The 17,841-nt window shown below is 37.6% G+C and overlaps 1 protein-coding gene across 2 annotated transcripts in view; it reads left to right on the top strand.

Moving 5' to 3' along the window:
- The window catches only part of AK5 (adenylate kinase 5), a 280,448-nt gene that overhangs the window by 51,835 nt on the left and 210,772 nt on the right, over positions 1–17,841 (top strand). For both annotated transcript variants that reach the window (XM_054480193.2, XM_054480202.2), the window contains exon 6: positions 6,715–6,906. In XM_054480193.2, coding sequence (XP_054336168.1) covers positions 6,715–6,906 — 192 coding nt within the window. The remainder of the gene's footprint in view (positions 1–6,714; positions 6,907–17,841) is intronic.

The raw sequence follows: 17,841 nt of genomic DNA, 5'->3' as shown, positions 1-17,841 counted from the left end.
TTTTATTGGAACACAGCCATGCCCATTATTTTGCTTATTGTCTGTGCTACTTGCACCCTACAAGACCATATGGCCGGGAAAGCCTGAAATATTTGCCATCTATCCTTTACAGAAAGAGTTTACCCACTCCTCTTCTAGAAATTATGGCATATTATCATTAACTTATTAATGTCTTATAGAAATCAGTACTTCTACAGTGGTAAAGGTATACTTCCTGAACATGTAAAAGACTTTAGAACAGTTGAACTTCATTTACCTGCCTCATGATTTATGTACTATCTTTATTTGTAAATACCACAAGATACTTTTACTATTCTTTCATGTGGTTAATATTTATTTAGGTTTACCTAAATTTTATTTACCATTTTCATTGCCCTTCGTTCATTTTTCTGGGCCAACTTTCTATCCTGGATCATTTTTCTTCTACCTAAAGAATACTCTTTGATGTTTTAATTACTATAGAATTTCTGATGACAAATTCTGTCAGTTTTTGTTTGTTTGGAAATGTTGTATTTAGTCTTCAGTTTTGAAAGATTTTTTTGCTGGATATTGAAATGTAAGTTGGCAGTTATTATATATCAACACTTTTAAAAAATCGTGTCATTGTTTTCTGACTTTCATTGTTTCTTTTGAAAATTTAGCTGTCAGTCTAATTGTTGCTTCTCTCAAAGTAATCTCTCATTTCTTTTTTGGCTGCTTTAAAGATATTTTTTGGTCTGTCTAGGTTTTCAGTTTTACTATGATGTGCTTAGATCTGAGTTTTCTGTTTATTATTGTTGGTTTTTATATTGCTTCTTGGATCTGGGACTTGATGGCTTTTGTCAGTTTGGAAAATTCTTAGGTATTATATTTTCAAATATTGCTTCTTCATTTTCTCTCTTTTTCTAGAACCTTCTAACCATGTCTTAGGTGTCTCTTTTGCTCCTTTCCATATTTTTTCTACCTTTTTCTTCTTTTGCTTCATTCTGGATTATTTTCTTCTGACCTGTCCTTTTTGTTCCCTTTTTATTTGTCTCTGTTAAACACATTCAATCACCTTAATGCAGTAAGAGTTTGAGAGTATCCTAAGTGAAATTTAGTTATCTGAGGGTAGTTCACACATACTCTGATGGTATACCATTTTGGAGTTCCAACAAAAGCCTGGAGGTGGGGTTTGGTGTGGTTATTTTCTAGAGCCTCTTCCCCTGGGTGGGCCTCATATACCACTTTTTGTCCCCTAACCCTGTGGTCTGTTGAAAGCTCTGCCCAGAAGTTACCTCCATGTTAAATGATAGTGAAGTCCAGTTGTCTGTCTTTTTTCCTTTTTTAGAAAGTTTTTGTTTCAACTGTGATTTTCTCTTTTCTTTAGTACTTTACTTTCTGGTTTCTGACAGTTTAGCTTATCTGAATTATGGAGTCTAGACCTTCTAACACTTCTTCATAAAGAATAGGGCAATCAAAAGTACGACAGTTAAGAACAAGGAGCATTAAAATGAGCTCATTTTGCAGTCTGACACAACGAATATGTCTTTGCTTATACAAAGGCAGTCACAGGTTCTTTTAACAGAACAGTCATTCAAGTAACAGCTTTAAAAATGGACAGAGGAAGATTGAGTTGTCTATGTAATGAAAGAAGAAAAAAAGACTTTGTTGATTCCACAGGAGAAACATTACCAACAATTTGAAAGTTTACTTCCATGTAAACAAAAGTGATGCCTCAGGTTTTTTGGGGTTTTTTTTTTTGTAACTTATTTATTCACTCATTCAATCAGCACACATTTTTTGAGAACATACGCTAAGGAAAAGGATGCAAAGGATCTTATGACCGCTGTTTTGTTTGCTGATACTTCTCGACATTTCACAGTGAATTTCTTAAAAACTTTCTGGGGTCTTCACATCTTTTAAAATAGCATGATGTCTGCTACTAAAGTTTTGGGAAAACATAAACAATTTAAGTATATTTTCCCTTTAAAATGGAGCACTATTGGAGAACATCAGGCCATAATGTATGCAGGGGTTACAAGGAATCCCATGAGCATCCTTATGGCTGGGGTGGAGCAGTCAGCTGATTACACCTACCTGCTGTGGTGATCTTGGCTATTTTGTATTTTTTTTTTATTCCCAGTCATATGTTATTTATCTATTTATCCAGGCTTAAAAACAGTGGAAATTTACTTCTCACAGTTCTGGAGGCTAGGAAGTGTAAGATCAAGGCACTGGCACGCTTGGTGTCTAGTGAGGACCTGCTTCCTGGTTCATAGCAGTCTTTTCTCTGTGCACTCACATGGTGAAAGGGACAGGGAATCTCTGGTTTCTATCTTATAAGGGCACCAATCTCATTCATGCTTTTTATTTATTTGTGTATTCATTGTATGTTTTTTGGTTTGAGGTTACCATGAGGCTTGCAAATACTATCTTATAACCCTTTTTTTTTTTTTTTTTTTTTGAGATAGAGTCTCACTCTGTTGCCAGGCTGGAGTGCAGTGGCGCGATCTCATCTCACTGCAACCTTCACCTCCCGGGTTCAAGTGATTCTCCTGCCTCAGCCTCCCAAGTAGCTGGGACTGCAGGCGTGCGCCACCATGCCCAGCTAATTTTGTATTTTTAGTGGAGACAGGGTTTCACCACGTTGGTCAGGATGGTCTCGATCTCTTAATCTCATGATCTGCCCGCCTCAGCCTCTCAAAGTGCTAGGATTATAGGCATGAGCCACTGCACCCGGCCGTAACCCATATTTTAATCTGATAACAACACTGTTTGCATAAACAAACAAGCAAGCAAAAAGACAAATAATAAAAACTCTATGCCCTAACTTCATCCCCCCATTTTTAAACTTTTTTGTTGTTTTTATTTATATCTTATGTGTTGTAAAGTTATTGTCGTTATTATTTTTGACTGGTGCATCATTTAGTCTTTCTACTTAGGACAAGAGTAGCTTACACACTACAGCTACAGTATTATAATATTCTGTGGATTTTTTTGTGTGTGTAGTTACTATTGCCAGTAAGTTTTCTACCTTCATATGATTTCTTATTGCTCATTAACTAACTTTTCTTTCTGGTTGAAGTACTCCCTTTAGCATTTCTTGTAGGACAGGTCTGGTGTTGATGAAATCCCTCAGCTTTTGTTTGTCTGGGAAAGTCTTTATTTCTCCTTCATGTTTGAAGGATATTTTTGCTGGATATGCTATTCCAGGGTAATGGTATTTTTTTCCTTCAGCACTTTAAATATGTCATGCTACTCTCTCCTGGCCTGTAAGGTTTCCACTGAACTAGTCATATGGCATTAATTTATACCAAGGAAAGACAGCAAATTAATCACAGTTATAACATTAAATAGCTTAGCAGATTCATTTCAAGGTCATCTTTTTCAGGCCTGAAGTTGCATTTATTGATCAAAAATCTTATATATTCCACTCAATTTTTCTGCAAACCTAAAACTGCTTAGAAAAAGTCTAACTAAAAACATACATAAACAAAATGCAATTTTATTCAAAGTATTAAAAAACCACATAAATTTCAAGCTGTTGCTAGTATTTCAAAAGCCAATACTTGTAGTAAAAGACAAAATATAGTGATGATTGTAATCGTTGTAGTAATCACACATAGGTAGAAGGCTATCCATGGCCTTACTGTGTCAAGGAACGAGAAGCACTTACATTAACAGGCTAAAATAAACACAAAATCTATTTAAGTAAAACATTTCAGTGCAAAATGCAAAAATTTAAAAATGCAAGTTTTTATCTGCATTCAGTGCTGAGTTAGAAGTTTTCTCTTATGTTTTAATATGCGTTGTCACCAAACCAAGCACAACATATCATTTTATTTGTCAAAAAAATTTCTTATGTAATTTATTTAAAGTAAATTTTAAATTATATCTTTTATTATAGTGGCTGAAGCTGGATGTTACTGATAATTATGTTAACTATGAATTTTATAACATAATATTTGATAAAAATAAAAGCTTTAACTTCAGGTAATCTCTTGATCATATATCATACAAATACTACAAGTGATTTTCTAATTTTTTAAGGTTTCTCAAAAATGATTTGCATGTTTTTTAAAAATTGGGAAATACTAACTTCTGAGTTGGGAGTTTATTCCTTACTTTACAGTGGGAAAAACTGAGGTTCAAAGGGATTGAACAATTTGCACAAGGACAAACAACCAATAGAAGGCAGATTCTAGATTCAAACTCAGGATTGTCTGATTCTACAATCCATGCTCCTAATCACCTTTCCTAGCATACGCCTGTGCTTACACAGTGGCAATGAGAATTAGAAGATGAGACGTCTGAACAATGTTTTCTTTTTCTTTTCTTCTTTTTTTTTTTTTTTTTTGAGACAGAGTCTTGCTCTTGTCACCCAGGCTGGAGTGCAATGGCACGATCTCAGCTCACTGCAACTTCTGCTTCCTGGGTTCAAGTGATTCTCCTGTCTCAGTGTCCCGAGCAGCTGGGACTACAGGCACACGCCACCACACCCGGCTAATTTTTTTATTGTTGGTAGAGACGGGGATTTGCCATTTTGGCCAGACTGGTCTCGAACTCCTGACCTCATGATCTGCCTGCCTCAGCCTCCCAAAGTGCTGGGATTACAGGCATGAGCCAATGCACCTGGACATTTGAACAATGTTTTAAAGACAAAATCAATAGGCAACAGTGATAACTTGGATAGATAAAAGTTTAGATGGGTAAGGGTTAGAATAGATACTAAGTCTTCTAGCTAAGAGATTTAGGATAGGAGTGTTGCTACAATAAAAATAAATAAGTTGAGATTTTTTTTAGGTGGGAAGTTGCTGAGATTAATTTTTTGCCTTGCTGAGCCACAGGTAACATTCAGATGTAAATAGAGCTGTCACAGAAACATTTGAAAATATGGAACTGGGGTACTATTGAAAGTCAGTGGTGACAGTGTAGATTTGAACTTTATCAGCAAAAGGTAGTGGTTGAAACCAAAACAGTGGAAGGGCACTGAAAGAGTGAGAACCTGGAGAGGGAAGAGTATGATCTAAGCCTTGGAAAACACCCCCACTTCAGGGATCTGAGGAGGAACAAATGTGAGCAGAGGACAAAACAACAAAATAAAAAATAAGAAGTTAAAGGAGAACCAGGACCGCGTAGAATCATGAAAACTAAGAGATAGTAAATGTGGCTAAAATGTATTGAGCACCTGCCATGAAACATACATGCTGTGTATTTTATATTATTTAATCTTCATAATAACTCAAGGAGGTAAGTTCCTGTATCTCTATTGACAGATAAGGACATAGAGGTTTAGCAAGATTAAATTATGTGCCTGTTGTTCAGCTATTAAGTCCTGGGGTAAAAAAACTGGAATCCATGTCTTCCAGCCTCCCAAGTCCATTTTCTAACTAATGGTCTCCAGAGTGCACAAAACAAACCACTGTGATATGGGAAAAAAATCATTAAAATTACAATGATAGAATCCCATCCTTTAAAAATTGTATTTTCATATATATATTTTACCATGTGCATTCTGTACTAGTATAGTAATACATGCATATCATATGTACATGCATAATTTGTAAATTAGTAAGTAATTGGGGTGTATGCTTAAAACATTTACTAATGTGAAGAGGCAGTAAAACACTTTGGAGATTATTGCTTCAAACCACTATGAAAACTGTCTTTTTGCCTTGTCCCATTCTCAGTTATAAGCTGCATTCACTTCATATAGTCGTGCTATGTTTTAAATGCAATGCTAGTTCTAATTTAGTTAAATAGAAACTTTTTACTTCATAGGTTCTTTTCATCCCACTTCTCAGTATTTTCTGAAATTTATGAAGACCTTTGGGCCTTTTAGTGCTTTGTGACAGTGAAAGGAACGGAGGCCTTAGACCAGACAGACTTGAGTTCAAACATTAACTTTTACTTTACTGACCATGTGATCTCAGACAAGTACTTAATTTCTCAGAGCCTCAGTTAGCTCATCTATGAAATGGAGATAACATTTACCTTGCAGATTGTTGTAAAATTTAGCAATATCTTTTTTTTTTTTTTTGAGACGGAGTCTTGCTCTGTCACCCAGGCTGGAGTGCAATGGCATGATCTCAGCTCACTGCAACCTCTGCCTCCCAGGTTCAAGCGATTCTCTTGCCTCAGCCTCCTGAGTAGCTGGGATTACAGGTGCGCACCACCACCTGTAGAGACAGTTTCACCATGTTGGTCAGGCTGATATCGAACTCCTGACCTCGTGATTCTCCCGCCTCGGCCTCTCAAAGTGCTGGAATTACAGGTGTGAGCCACCACGCCCAGCCAGCAATATCTTAAGGAAACAGCATTGGGCCTGGCATACAGTAGATAATTTTTAAATGGCACCAAATAGTAATAATAGCAACAGTACTTGTTTGCTGTAGAGAACATCTGTGACCCAGTAGTTCCTCCCATCTAAGATCAAGTTGCATATACAATATTTTTAGCAAAGTTTGGCTGAGACAGTTCTTAATTCAACTTGGAAACTTATTTGAGCATATATAAAAAGTGTTGGCTACTGCATATGGCCACATGAGTTAGGGAATGCTATTTACATGGACTACGGTGGGAATGGCTGCTCCTGGCCTTGGGTAGAGCGGCAACCCTAGAAATACGCTGGCAAAAACATAGAGGGCCAAATATGTGGCAGCCTCCACAGAACAAAAGGAAATGGATGCAGCTACCCACACATGCATTGGTTGGTATGTTGAATGCCTCTCTATTTGTTGATGCTCTCCACAGATCTGTACCCCCGATTTGGTGGTATTCCTGGCTTGTGCTAATCAGAGACTCAAAGAAAGATTACTGAAGCGTGCAGAACAGCAGGGCCGACCAGACGACAATGTAAAAGCTACCCAAAGGAGACTAATGAACTTCAAGCAGAACGCTGCTCCCTTGGTTAAATACTTCCAGGAAAAGGGGCTCATCATGACAGTAAGTTAGCTCAACTTTTACAAGTCCAATACAAGAGTGCTCTTTCAGATTTCTCATTAGCCGATGTTCTCATTTAGAAATCCTCTTTACCTTAAAAAGTGGCTTTTGGGGGGTACAGAACCAATGGAAAAAAATGTATCATTTTGACCTGATTTGCCTTTTTAAGCCATAATGTTTTTTTAAAAACTTTCATTTTAATTTGATTGATTTTTATGAAAGAAGATAAATTTTAACCTTGGCCAAAATTCTGTAGTCCTCAAGTAAAAAAGCGTTTTAAAGTAACTGTCTGGGTGATTGTAAGCAATATTTGTCCAGTCTCTCCACTCTTTTGTCTGTCTTTGGAAGCCTACCAAAACTGATAGACTTATAACCACACAGTTGATATGGGGTTATAATAGATTTAAGCGTTGTCTGTCATAATGTACTACATAAAGAAATGAGATTCTGACTTCACAGAAAAAGTTTCCTAAGGGTTTGACTTGTCATAAAGAAGTGATAATGTATCAAAATGGGAGGTACTCACCCTTCTGCTCCTTTGATACGATGCAAATATTAATGTTTTCCTAAATTTTTAGTTTGTTTTATGGCTAACGATATTCAATGTGCCAATGAAAGATGACACTGAAGCATTAGTTTGTACAGTTTTTAGAATCCAGAACATTAGAGGTGAAGGTTCAGCTAAATTTATGATCATCACAACATCAGATTCCAGCATTAAAGCATAGAGTAGACAAAGAGGATAATGGGTCATCTGAAGAAAGCACTTTATGCAAGAGGACACTAAAACCACAGCAGCTCCTTGACAGCTAGATGGTGGCAGACCTTGGCAGAATCCTTCTCTCAGCCCTTGGGCCCGGGCCAGTGGACCAAAGAGTTTTGTCTAGTTGGGTTACAAGCCTTTGTAGAGAATCTAATCAAAGCGATGCATGCGCATCCCAATAAAAAGCACATAAAGACTTTTTTTCACAAATTTTAGGTAAATCAGCTGAAGCCCATCCAGAGAGCTCCTGTGATCTTAACAATTCCTGGGTTAAAACTCTCTTCATTAGACTAGGATGCCCTTAGGCCTGAAAGAGACAGACATGACATTTGAAAAATAATTTCTTTGCAATCTTTTTAGCACCATAAAGAAATATTTAACGTGATTTGCTCTTTGAGTCAAAGTTGTCATGTCGCAGAGTTGTAAATCTGATCTGGAAATTGTTCACAAGGCCAGGGTTCATATTTTGATCTAAAGCAGGCATTGAGTAATTGAAAAGATTTGGGAAAATCAGGGTGGACGCTTCTGTGGCTATGTTTTGTTGGAGTTGTTGTTTGGTTTTTGTTTTGTTTTGTTTTATTTTTTTGAGTCGGAGTCTTGTTCTGTCGCCTGGGCTGGAGTGCAATGGCGTGATCTTGGCTTACTGCAACCTCCACCTCCCGGGTTCAAGTGATTCTCCTGTCTCAGCCTCCCAAGTAGCTGGGATTACAGGTGCACGCCACCACGCCCGGCTAAATTTTTGTATTTTCAGTAGAGATGGGGTTTCACCATGTTGGCCAGGCTGGTCTTGAACTCCTGACCTCATGATCTGCCCACCTCAGCCTCCCAAAGTGCTAGGATTACAGGCTGTTATTTGTTTTTCTCACCAGTTACCAACACTAACTTCCACATTGTATCATACAAAAAGAAATTTGCCCTACAAACCAAACCCCAACTGTAAGGTGCAGGGCCAGATTTAATTGATGTTTGCAAGGCTCAAAGGTGTTACCAGAGTGTCTCTGATTACTCCCTGCTTGTCACATTCGTCATCACAAGCAGAGCAGATTTCTCAAATGAATGCGGAGTGGAGATTGTTAATTTACTAATATTTTGCATGGAGGTGAAATGCCATTGCCTCTAATTGAGGGAGTCAATAACAATGTGGATGACAGCCTGTAACCTCACTGCTAAAACCAAATGAGCTTTAAGATAAATGCTTCTAATTACTGAGAGAAAACTTGCCTAGTAAAGTCACCTTTTGGAAAGCAATGAACGCAAACACAGGCTAAGCTCTGGGGAATATAATTTGAAAAAATTGTCTGACAAAGAAGCAAAACACGTGTCCTCTTTTAGAACCTGGATCATAGTTTACTGCTGGAATTAAAATATATTTGGCGACACTGCTGCTTTTAAAGATGAGTTAATAATAAAAATGATCATTTGTATTAATAATAAGCATGTTAAGATTTTAATAAAAATCTGGGGGTTAATGGATCAAACCCAAATATTTCCTTTCCTCTGTAGTTTTTTTTTTCCTTTTCTCCTACCTGCCCCTCCTAATTCATTCAGTAAATATTTACTGAAAACCAGGATACTCTGCTAGGGGATAGGGGTGCAGAGCTAAATAAACAAAGGGTAGGGATCTTTATTTTGGCACTGACATATTGCAGGCACCTAGAACGGTACCTGCTCACTATATAGTAAGCTCCAGGAAATGAACAGAGCTTGCAGTGTGTGGAGAAAGAGATATTAAACAATCAGTTATTAAGTGTGATGACTGTTGAGTTATGTGTGATAATTGTGATGAATTATTAAGTGTGAAAATGTGCAGGGTGTCCTCACATACGTCATGCACTGTTTTAGGGATTGTAATTCCCTGTGGTGAATAGAATAGACTATCTCCACACTCCAATAGCATTAACCACTTATCTCTGCACAAAGTTCTTAAGGGCCGCAGAGACCATGTCCCTGTTTAGTCCAGTTGAGAAACTTCATGTTGGTACTCCTCTTCTCTGGGGCTTTGGTGTCTGAATCCTGTCACTTGGCATCTCAGTTCCATTGCCATTTAATAATTTCATGATGCCTTACAAGGTATAGCCTCTAGGACTTGATCTGTCTATCTCTAAATTGGAGACAGTGTTACCTACATCATAATATTGTTGTGTGGGTGAAATGAGAGAATATGTGTAACATAGTAGATGATGGTAATGCAGAGAGCGTGTTTTAAGATGCTCCATGCAGCCGCTTTGCCTGATTCAGATTCCAGCTGCACCACCTACCACCTGTGTGACTCCCTGCAGGTTACTTATCTGCTGTATGCCTTACCTGTAAAATAGGTATAATCATCAATCCTACCTCAGTGTGATTGTGAGGATTAAATGGATGTCAAGAGCTTAAAACGGTGTCTAGAATGTTGTAAGGGTAAATGACATGATTGGTATTATTGTACAGTTTTTATATTTCTTCATCTCTCTTCCTTCCCCAACAAATGCTCATCTTTTAGAATCTACAGTAACCACTAGCAATTCTGTGCCCTTTGAGGGAACTCTGTTGCCTTTTCTCCAATACATAGGTTATTGAAGAAATCCAAAATGAATAGGTTGTAAAAACTTTAGACATAATTCACCTTTTTCTTTAAAAGTGTCTGTTAATCAGTTATAAGTTTGACTCAGTGTCTTCTCTAGCTTCTATATTGTCCGTGTAATCAAGCTACATAATGGCTGTGTCTGAATAGTAACAGACGTCATTCCACTCTTTTCTTTTTTACTTCATTGACTATGTCTGTTGGCAGATTTGACTAGAGAACAAACCCAGTTTGACTTAAGAGAAAGCCTAATCAGATTAGCCAAGAAAAACATGCTGTTGCTTGAATACTGTATCTTACTGACATAGTTCCCATTACATGGACTTCTTCATTTTTGTTCTTGTATTATACATGTCCATATGCAGTCGTGTGTGCAAATATGAATGAAAATAATATGAAATCATAAGGCTAGTATATTAGAAACTTCTTCATAGAACTTTCTCAGACATATTTATATGTCGTCTTTAACTTACCATGAGGTTGGATGTAATTTCTCAATACATCTTTTACTGCTTTATGTTTGTGATTAAAGATGAGGATGCTGTGAGTTCCCAATGTTTGGCAGAAGATTTTTCTTGTAGTAGTTTAGGTATTGCTGGATCTAGGAAAGCTACTTCTAGTATTGCTGAGTAAGCTGTGTCTCTTGACATTTTAGAGCACTTGGACTTGAAACTGTATAACTCTTGAATAATAATTTCCCTTTTATAGATTTTTAAAGTTCCAATAAAATGTCTGTTTCATGATAATTTTTAATCTTTCTTGTAAAAGTTTTTTTTCAACTAGTCTTCATTTCAATCAGTCTCACCAAGTTGGAACACTTTTTTTTCTTTTTTTTTAATTTATATTTTTTGTACATGAATAAGTTCTTTAGTGGTAATTTCTGAGATTTTAGTGTGCCCATCACCTGAGCAGTATTTACTGTACCCAATGTGTAGTCTTTGATCCCTCACCTCTCTCAGGAACCCTTTTCTAAGAAACAGAATTAATTAAGACAAGTCAAGTTTTTGTAAGTTTGATGAACTTTTAAAAAAATATGCAATTTTGTTTATTTTTAAATAAAAAGGTCTTCTTAAATTGTGCAAAAAAAGAAAAGCTCAGATACAATGTATATGTTATTTTTCCAAAATGCATTCAAAACTTTGTGCCATTAGATGTTCTATTCAGCCAGAAAAACATGGAATTCACCAGGGAAATGGATATACACTTGTGTGCATTGAACAAATGCTACTGAATATTGGTAATAATCATTAAAATCCACATTTAGTTTTAGACTGTGAAGTAAACAAATGGTCTTTTTCCTTCTGGACTTTTTATAGGAGTATAACTTGAAATCAGAGGTAAGCTGTGGTCACAGGATGTATGAAGAGGCCTACTAATTCACACCCAGATTTACCAACTAAATCTCTTCAGCCGGGAAAGGCAGAGGCTGAAAAAAGGTTAAAATCAGGATTATTTATTGTTCACCAATACCAGGTTTCCTGGGAAGTGGTCAAGGAATGTGGGAAGGGCTACACTGGTATTTAGCAAGGCTGTATGACCAATGATTCCCTAATTTTAGTACTTACTAGGCCAGAAAAAATATTTTTTAAGTAGGGGTAAGATGGCTTTTTAATTTTACGAAGTGAAGGCATTAGATAAAAACTCCCGATACTTGCCTTATTTTTCTAATTTTGCTGTGGATTGGGAAACACTCATCACAAACCAGCATCAGTGCTGGGAAACAACTGACATAGAGAGCACAGGCCTGTCAAACCACACCATTGTTTATTACCAGACATTGTCCCCAAGTCCCAGATAACCCCATTCACACTACAGTTGCTTCATTTGCCCCATGTCACTTCCTTCAAATTTGAGAATCCCTGCATTATGCATTTCTAATTTACCACTGAAACTATGCACAGTAGACCCTTGAATAATGCAAGGATTGGGGTGTCAGCCCCCATGCAACTGAAAATCCATGTATAACTTTGACTCCCCCCAAACAGAACTACTACTAATAGCCTACTGTCAACCAGAGCCTTATTAATAATATAAACAGCCGATTAACACATATTTTGTATGTTATACGTATTATATACTGATTATTACCATAAAGTAAGATAAAGAAAAGAAAATATTATTAAGAAAGTCATGAGGAAGAGAAAATATATTTATTATTCATTAAGTGGAAATGCATCATCATAAACTTCTTCATTCTTGTTATCTTCACACTAAGAGTGTAGTAGACTAAGGAGGAAGAGGAGGAAGAAGAGGGGTTGGTGCTTCTGTCTCAGAGTGGCAGAGGTGGACCAAAGTGGACCATGCCCTTCAAACCCCTGTCGTGAAGGATCCACTGTAATCCCCATTCCATCGGACACTCCTAGCCAAAGGAAAAATAAGTAGCAATAGTAAAAGTTAATTTAGAGAGAACTGCTGAATAATTATTAGTCAACTGACTTCACATTTCATAGGAACCAACACTAACATTTAAAGTATAATAGTACATTTGTCCCTAAACTCTCGATGTACAGCCATTGGTTAATTATCACCAACTCCACTTAGCATCACTGCACAGATAGTGGAAATGGAAAGAAAAATAACCCAAAGGAGAAAAGAATTTTTTTGTTAGGGATAGGGTCTGGCTCTGTTGCCCAGGCTGAAGTGCAGTGGCATGACCTCAGCTCACTGCAACCTCTGCCTCCCAGGTTCAAGCCATCCTCCCACCTTTGCCTCCCAAGTAGCTGGAACTACAGGTGTATGCCACCATGCCCGCCTAATTTTTCGTATGTTTTGTAGAGACAGGGTCTCATTTTGTCCCTCAGGTTGGTCTCGGACTCCTGAGCTAAGGCAATCCACCCACCTCAGCCTCCCAAAGTGCTGGGACTACAGGATGAGCCACCACACCCAGCCAGGAGAAATGAAAACTAAACAGCGTAAACACTTATCAGCAACCCACCTAAACATAAGAAAAGCAAACAAGCATTTGATAACAACTTGCCCAAACAAACCCATTCTCCTAAAATTACTAGGAAGAAAATTCTGTTACAGCTTCTCAATAGGTAAGGGGTTGATGAGTTTGTAATGTGTGACATAACGAAGCTGTATTTCCTTTCAGTACCGTCACTTATATCCTGTTTGAGCATCCATTGTTGTGTCACCAAAAGCTCCCACTAATTCCTATTTCTGGATTTAGTAACTAAGAAAATAGTCAAGGAAGGGTTTTTAAAGCTGAATAGGAAAGGCCATGGAAGTGTTTTGGAAGATATTTACTTAGATGACAATGATATCTATATTCACCTGGATATATGGTCCTCTAAATTGCTTTTCAGTTGCCAGAGTGTGTTTAAATTAAGTAAACAGTGCCTTCTGGCACAAAACCTGATGCTGACAGAACCTCAGTGAGAGCCCTGAAGCAACACAAGAAATACCGTATCCATTTTTGACTGGAATAAAGAGCAGCTTAAAAGGAATCACATCCTCTGGGCAACAAGCACTTATCAAATCTTACTGTGTGTAGAGCTGCCAAGATGGTGCCACTCTCAGAAAAGTCCTGTTGCTTCCCTAAGGAGCTTGCCATCTCTGGGGATTATTCAGTGTTGCCCACTTAATTTGCCTATTTACATACCTATTTGTAATTTTGGTTTTAAAATATCCAGAACTAAATTGAAAAGTGAATCTGATTACTTTCATATACTGTCATTATTGTGGGCTCTAAAACCTAAAATATCATGATCACTATTTCTCTTTCTGATCTTTTGGATAGAAAGGAAAATAAAAGCACAAAGATAAAGCCATTTACTCACAAAATGGCAGCCCTCATATAGCAAAGTATATCATCCACAGTCCTGGGCAGCAAATTCTGCTGGTTCCTGAACAGCATCAAAACAACAGGAAGAAGAAGCAGATACCACATTTATAGCTCATCCTGGCAATCTGTCTCTGTCATAAGCAACACCCTGACTCACAACTTTTCCATCCCCAAAGCTCCCTCACTTCCAGTCGTCTTCACATCCCGTAGACAGAAAGCAAACCAAATGACTCAGCAAATGCATCTCTCTCGAAGTTGGAAACTGCTGTTGATTATATGGCAGTCCTACTGTCAGCATCGGATGAGAAGAGCTCTTGCACCAAAAATGCAATATTTTATTGTGATGTTTTATACAGGTATTAACAGGAAAAATAAGGAAGAACTTTAAAAATGAACAACTTCCTCCCCCAACAGAATGTAAAATATTTTTCTGTTGATTTTATTATTACAGACACTTATAAAACAGAGTCTGAAGAGCCCCATGAACAATTTTTTAACCATCTTAAGTAGAAAGCAAGGCTCTCACGTGATAACTATAAAACAAACAATGTGGACAAAATCGAGATAATTCAAGTGAAGACATTTGGAGGTTCACATTTAGAAAATTCCGTGTGTTCTCATTGTTCAGTTCCCACCTATGAGTGAGAACATGCGGTGTTTGGTTTTTTGTCCTTGCGATAGTTTGCTGAGAATGATGGTTTCCAGCTTCATCCATGTCCCTACAAAGGACATGAACTCATCATTTTTTATGGCTGCATAGTAACATGGCACATGTATACATATGTAACAAACCTGCACGTTGTGCACATGTACCCTAAAACTTAAAGTATAATAATAAAAAAAAAAATTCCGATTCCAAGAACTGTTACTGACAGGTCTATCTACAAATACTTTAGTTAAGGTCTGTGCTATTTCTATGGGACTGTCTTCAGCAATAGCTTGTCTTTTTAATTTTTTTAAAGCAAAAGAAAACAAATTACTAAATAATTGGTAGCTGAATGTCATGTCATACTAACAACTTCCTATGAACTGCTGTTTCAATCCTGCAGGTTCTATATATATACACACACGCACACACCCACACACTCACACACACACACACACACACACATTTTTAGCTGGTTGATTCTCCAGGAGACACTCTGTGATCAGAACAATAATGTTGACAATAATGTCAACAAATATTCCAGACTTCAGAGTTGGGCCTTCATTTACTTTGAAATGTTATACTAAGACTTACTGAGGACATACGTAAGAAAATAATACTTTTGGTAATGTCCCTAGACTAAATTTTTTTCATGTTTAAGGCCAAACTAATTGGAATTAATCAATATCTTTTAAAGAGAGATGGCACTATAGTTAAATTAAATGTCCCACCCTCCCAAAAAAAGAAGACAAAATAAAAGAAAAAGAATAAGCATTTAAGGCTTGCCAGTCAGGAAAATACAACAAAATATTATGAATAGATGGTGCCTTAGGAAACAATATCTAACAATTCCTGAATGCTTAATATGTGCCTAGTACTATTCAGAATGGTTCTGTTCTCACTTATAAGTGGGAGCTAAACATTGAGTACAATTACCTATATAACAAACTTGCACATGTACCTCTGAACCTAAAATAAACGTTAGAAAAAACTAAAAAACAAGCAAAAAATGTTTCACATACGATAACTCGTTATTTCTCACCTAATCTTGTTGGGGCAGATACTATTATTATCTCCATTTTGTAAATGAGAAAAACGAAAGCACATGAAAGTGTAGCCTACCAGGATCCCACAAGAGTGGTGGAGTCTCAACCCAGATCACACTGCTGGCCCCAAAGGCTGTTTTGTGATCATTCTGTTGTTCGTTCATTAAAATGCTTTCTCCAGGCACTTGTCATTTGACAAGCATCTCTATGCAGCTGTAATCTCTTCATTTCTGTTTTTTAGAAAAGAATAAATTATATTGGTACATTACATTGAGAAGTTTGTAAAGTAATTTTTGCTAGGTAATAGATGTAAAATAATTAAGATAATTCATAAAATTGATTAAGCACACATTAGAAGTGAAGAAATTATACTACAAATGGCCAATTGTTGGACCTTGTATTTTTGTTTATCTATACTACTATCTCTTTCTTACCTATCTCCTTCTTGCTCAGTCCTACAAATCAAATGTAAAACCAAGCCTTCAGTTCTGGGACAGGCAAAGCACTGTCCTTGTCTCCCTTAAGTCTTACATTCCATTTCCCCAATATGATAGTCCTTTTATAGTCATTCATTCAGACCACTTTATTGAGGGCCTATGTATTTGTGGCACCCTTTTCATCAGACAACAGTGATCCTCCTTTTACTCAACAGCTATCTGTTGACATGCTTGATCATGACATTTTCCCATATCCAGGGTACCACAGCAGGCACTGCAAGGAATACAAAGATGATGTGGAGCCAGATCCTGTCTTCGGGGAGTTTGTGGTGCAGGCACACAGATGATAGAAAGATAAATAACTTGAACTCAGCTGGGGAGGGGGTACGAGCCACCACACTGAAGTAATAGAACAGGCCAGGAAGAATAAAGGGCAGGGAGTGACTTATTCCTGGAAAGATTAGGGAAGGCTCTCCTGGAAACATTGACCCTTGAGAGGCGGGAAAGAGTTGGAACCCAGAAATAGGAAAGAAGGGCATGATAAGCAGACGCGTGTAGAACAGAGTAGTGAGAATTAGAAACCAGGGGACAGAGGTGCTGTCATCAAACTGAGCAAGGCACTGAAGTGCTAGGCTAAGGAGGAAGGGTTTTTCTGTTGGCAAGGCCCACATTGAAAGGCTTGGAGCATGATAGTGACACAGCTAGAAATATTAAGCTGGTAGCTGTGTGTGAAACAGTGAATGGAGGAAGCATCTGGAAGAGGCGTGACAAGGGCCTGGACTGGAATAGTGACTGACACAAGGTTTTACTTCTCCGTAGGGCAGATCTACAACCATCTGGCACAGATGGCAAACATGGGAGTAATTGAAAAAGTGCTCTGAGGGAAAATAGCACTCAAAAATCACCTGCACCATAGGTGTAACATAAATTTTCCCAGTTTAACCATTTTGGTTTACCCCTTGGATAGTGTTCATGGCCAGGCTGAAAGGAAAGGAGATAGGGAAGGAAAGGGAATGTGATCAGGACTCTGACTAGCTAGAGCATTATCAAGTGACATTAAAATCCAAGCAAAGGGAGAGTAGAGTCAGTTGAATCACCAATTTTTCTTCCCACTAATAACAGTTTCAAAATAATTCATTAAATTAATGAATTAATTCAATCATTATACATGGAACCATTTATTTTCATGGCAGACAGCCCTGCACATCTTGTAGCAGTGAGGACATAATTCTATTAAAGCACTATGCAATAATTGGTCTTCACCAAAAATAAAAGGTTTGTTTCATTACAATAAAAGAATAACTGGGCCGGGCGCAGTGGCTCATGTCTATAATCTCACCACTTTGGGAGGCTGAAACGGGTGGATTGCTTGAGGCCAGGAATTGAAGACCAGCCTGGGCAACATGGCGAAACCCCATCTCTACCAAAAATACAAAAAATTAGTTGGGCATGGTGGTGCACACCTGTAGTCCCGGCTACTTGGGAAGCTGAGGTGGGAGGATCACTTGAACCCAGGAGGTGGAGGTTGCAATGAGCCATGATTGCAGCACTGCACTCCAGCCTGGGCAACAGAGCAAGACCCTGTCTCTAAATAAATAAATAAATATATGAATAGCTATGGCTTAAATAAACAGGTTTATTTGATGTGTGTAAAAATATGTTCAGGGATGGACGATCTAGGGGTAGTACAATGACT

This window comes from Pongo pygmaeus, chromosome 1 (assembly GCF_028885625.2).
Source record: "Pongo pygmaeus isolate AG05252 chromosome 1, NHGRI_mPonPyg2-v2.0_pri, whole genome shotgun sequence".
In the NCBI taxonomy this organism is placed as follows: domain Eukaryota; kingdom Metazoa; phylum Chordata; class Mammalia; order Primates; family Hominidae; genus Pongo; species Pongo pygmaeus.
This window is presented reverse-complemented; position numbering and strand designations above follow the sequence as displayed.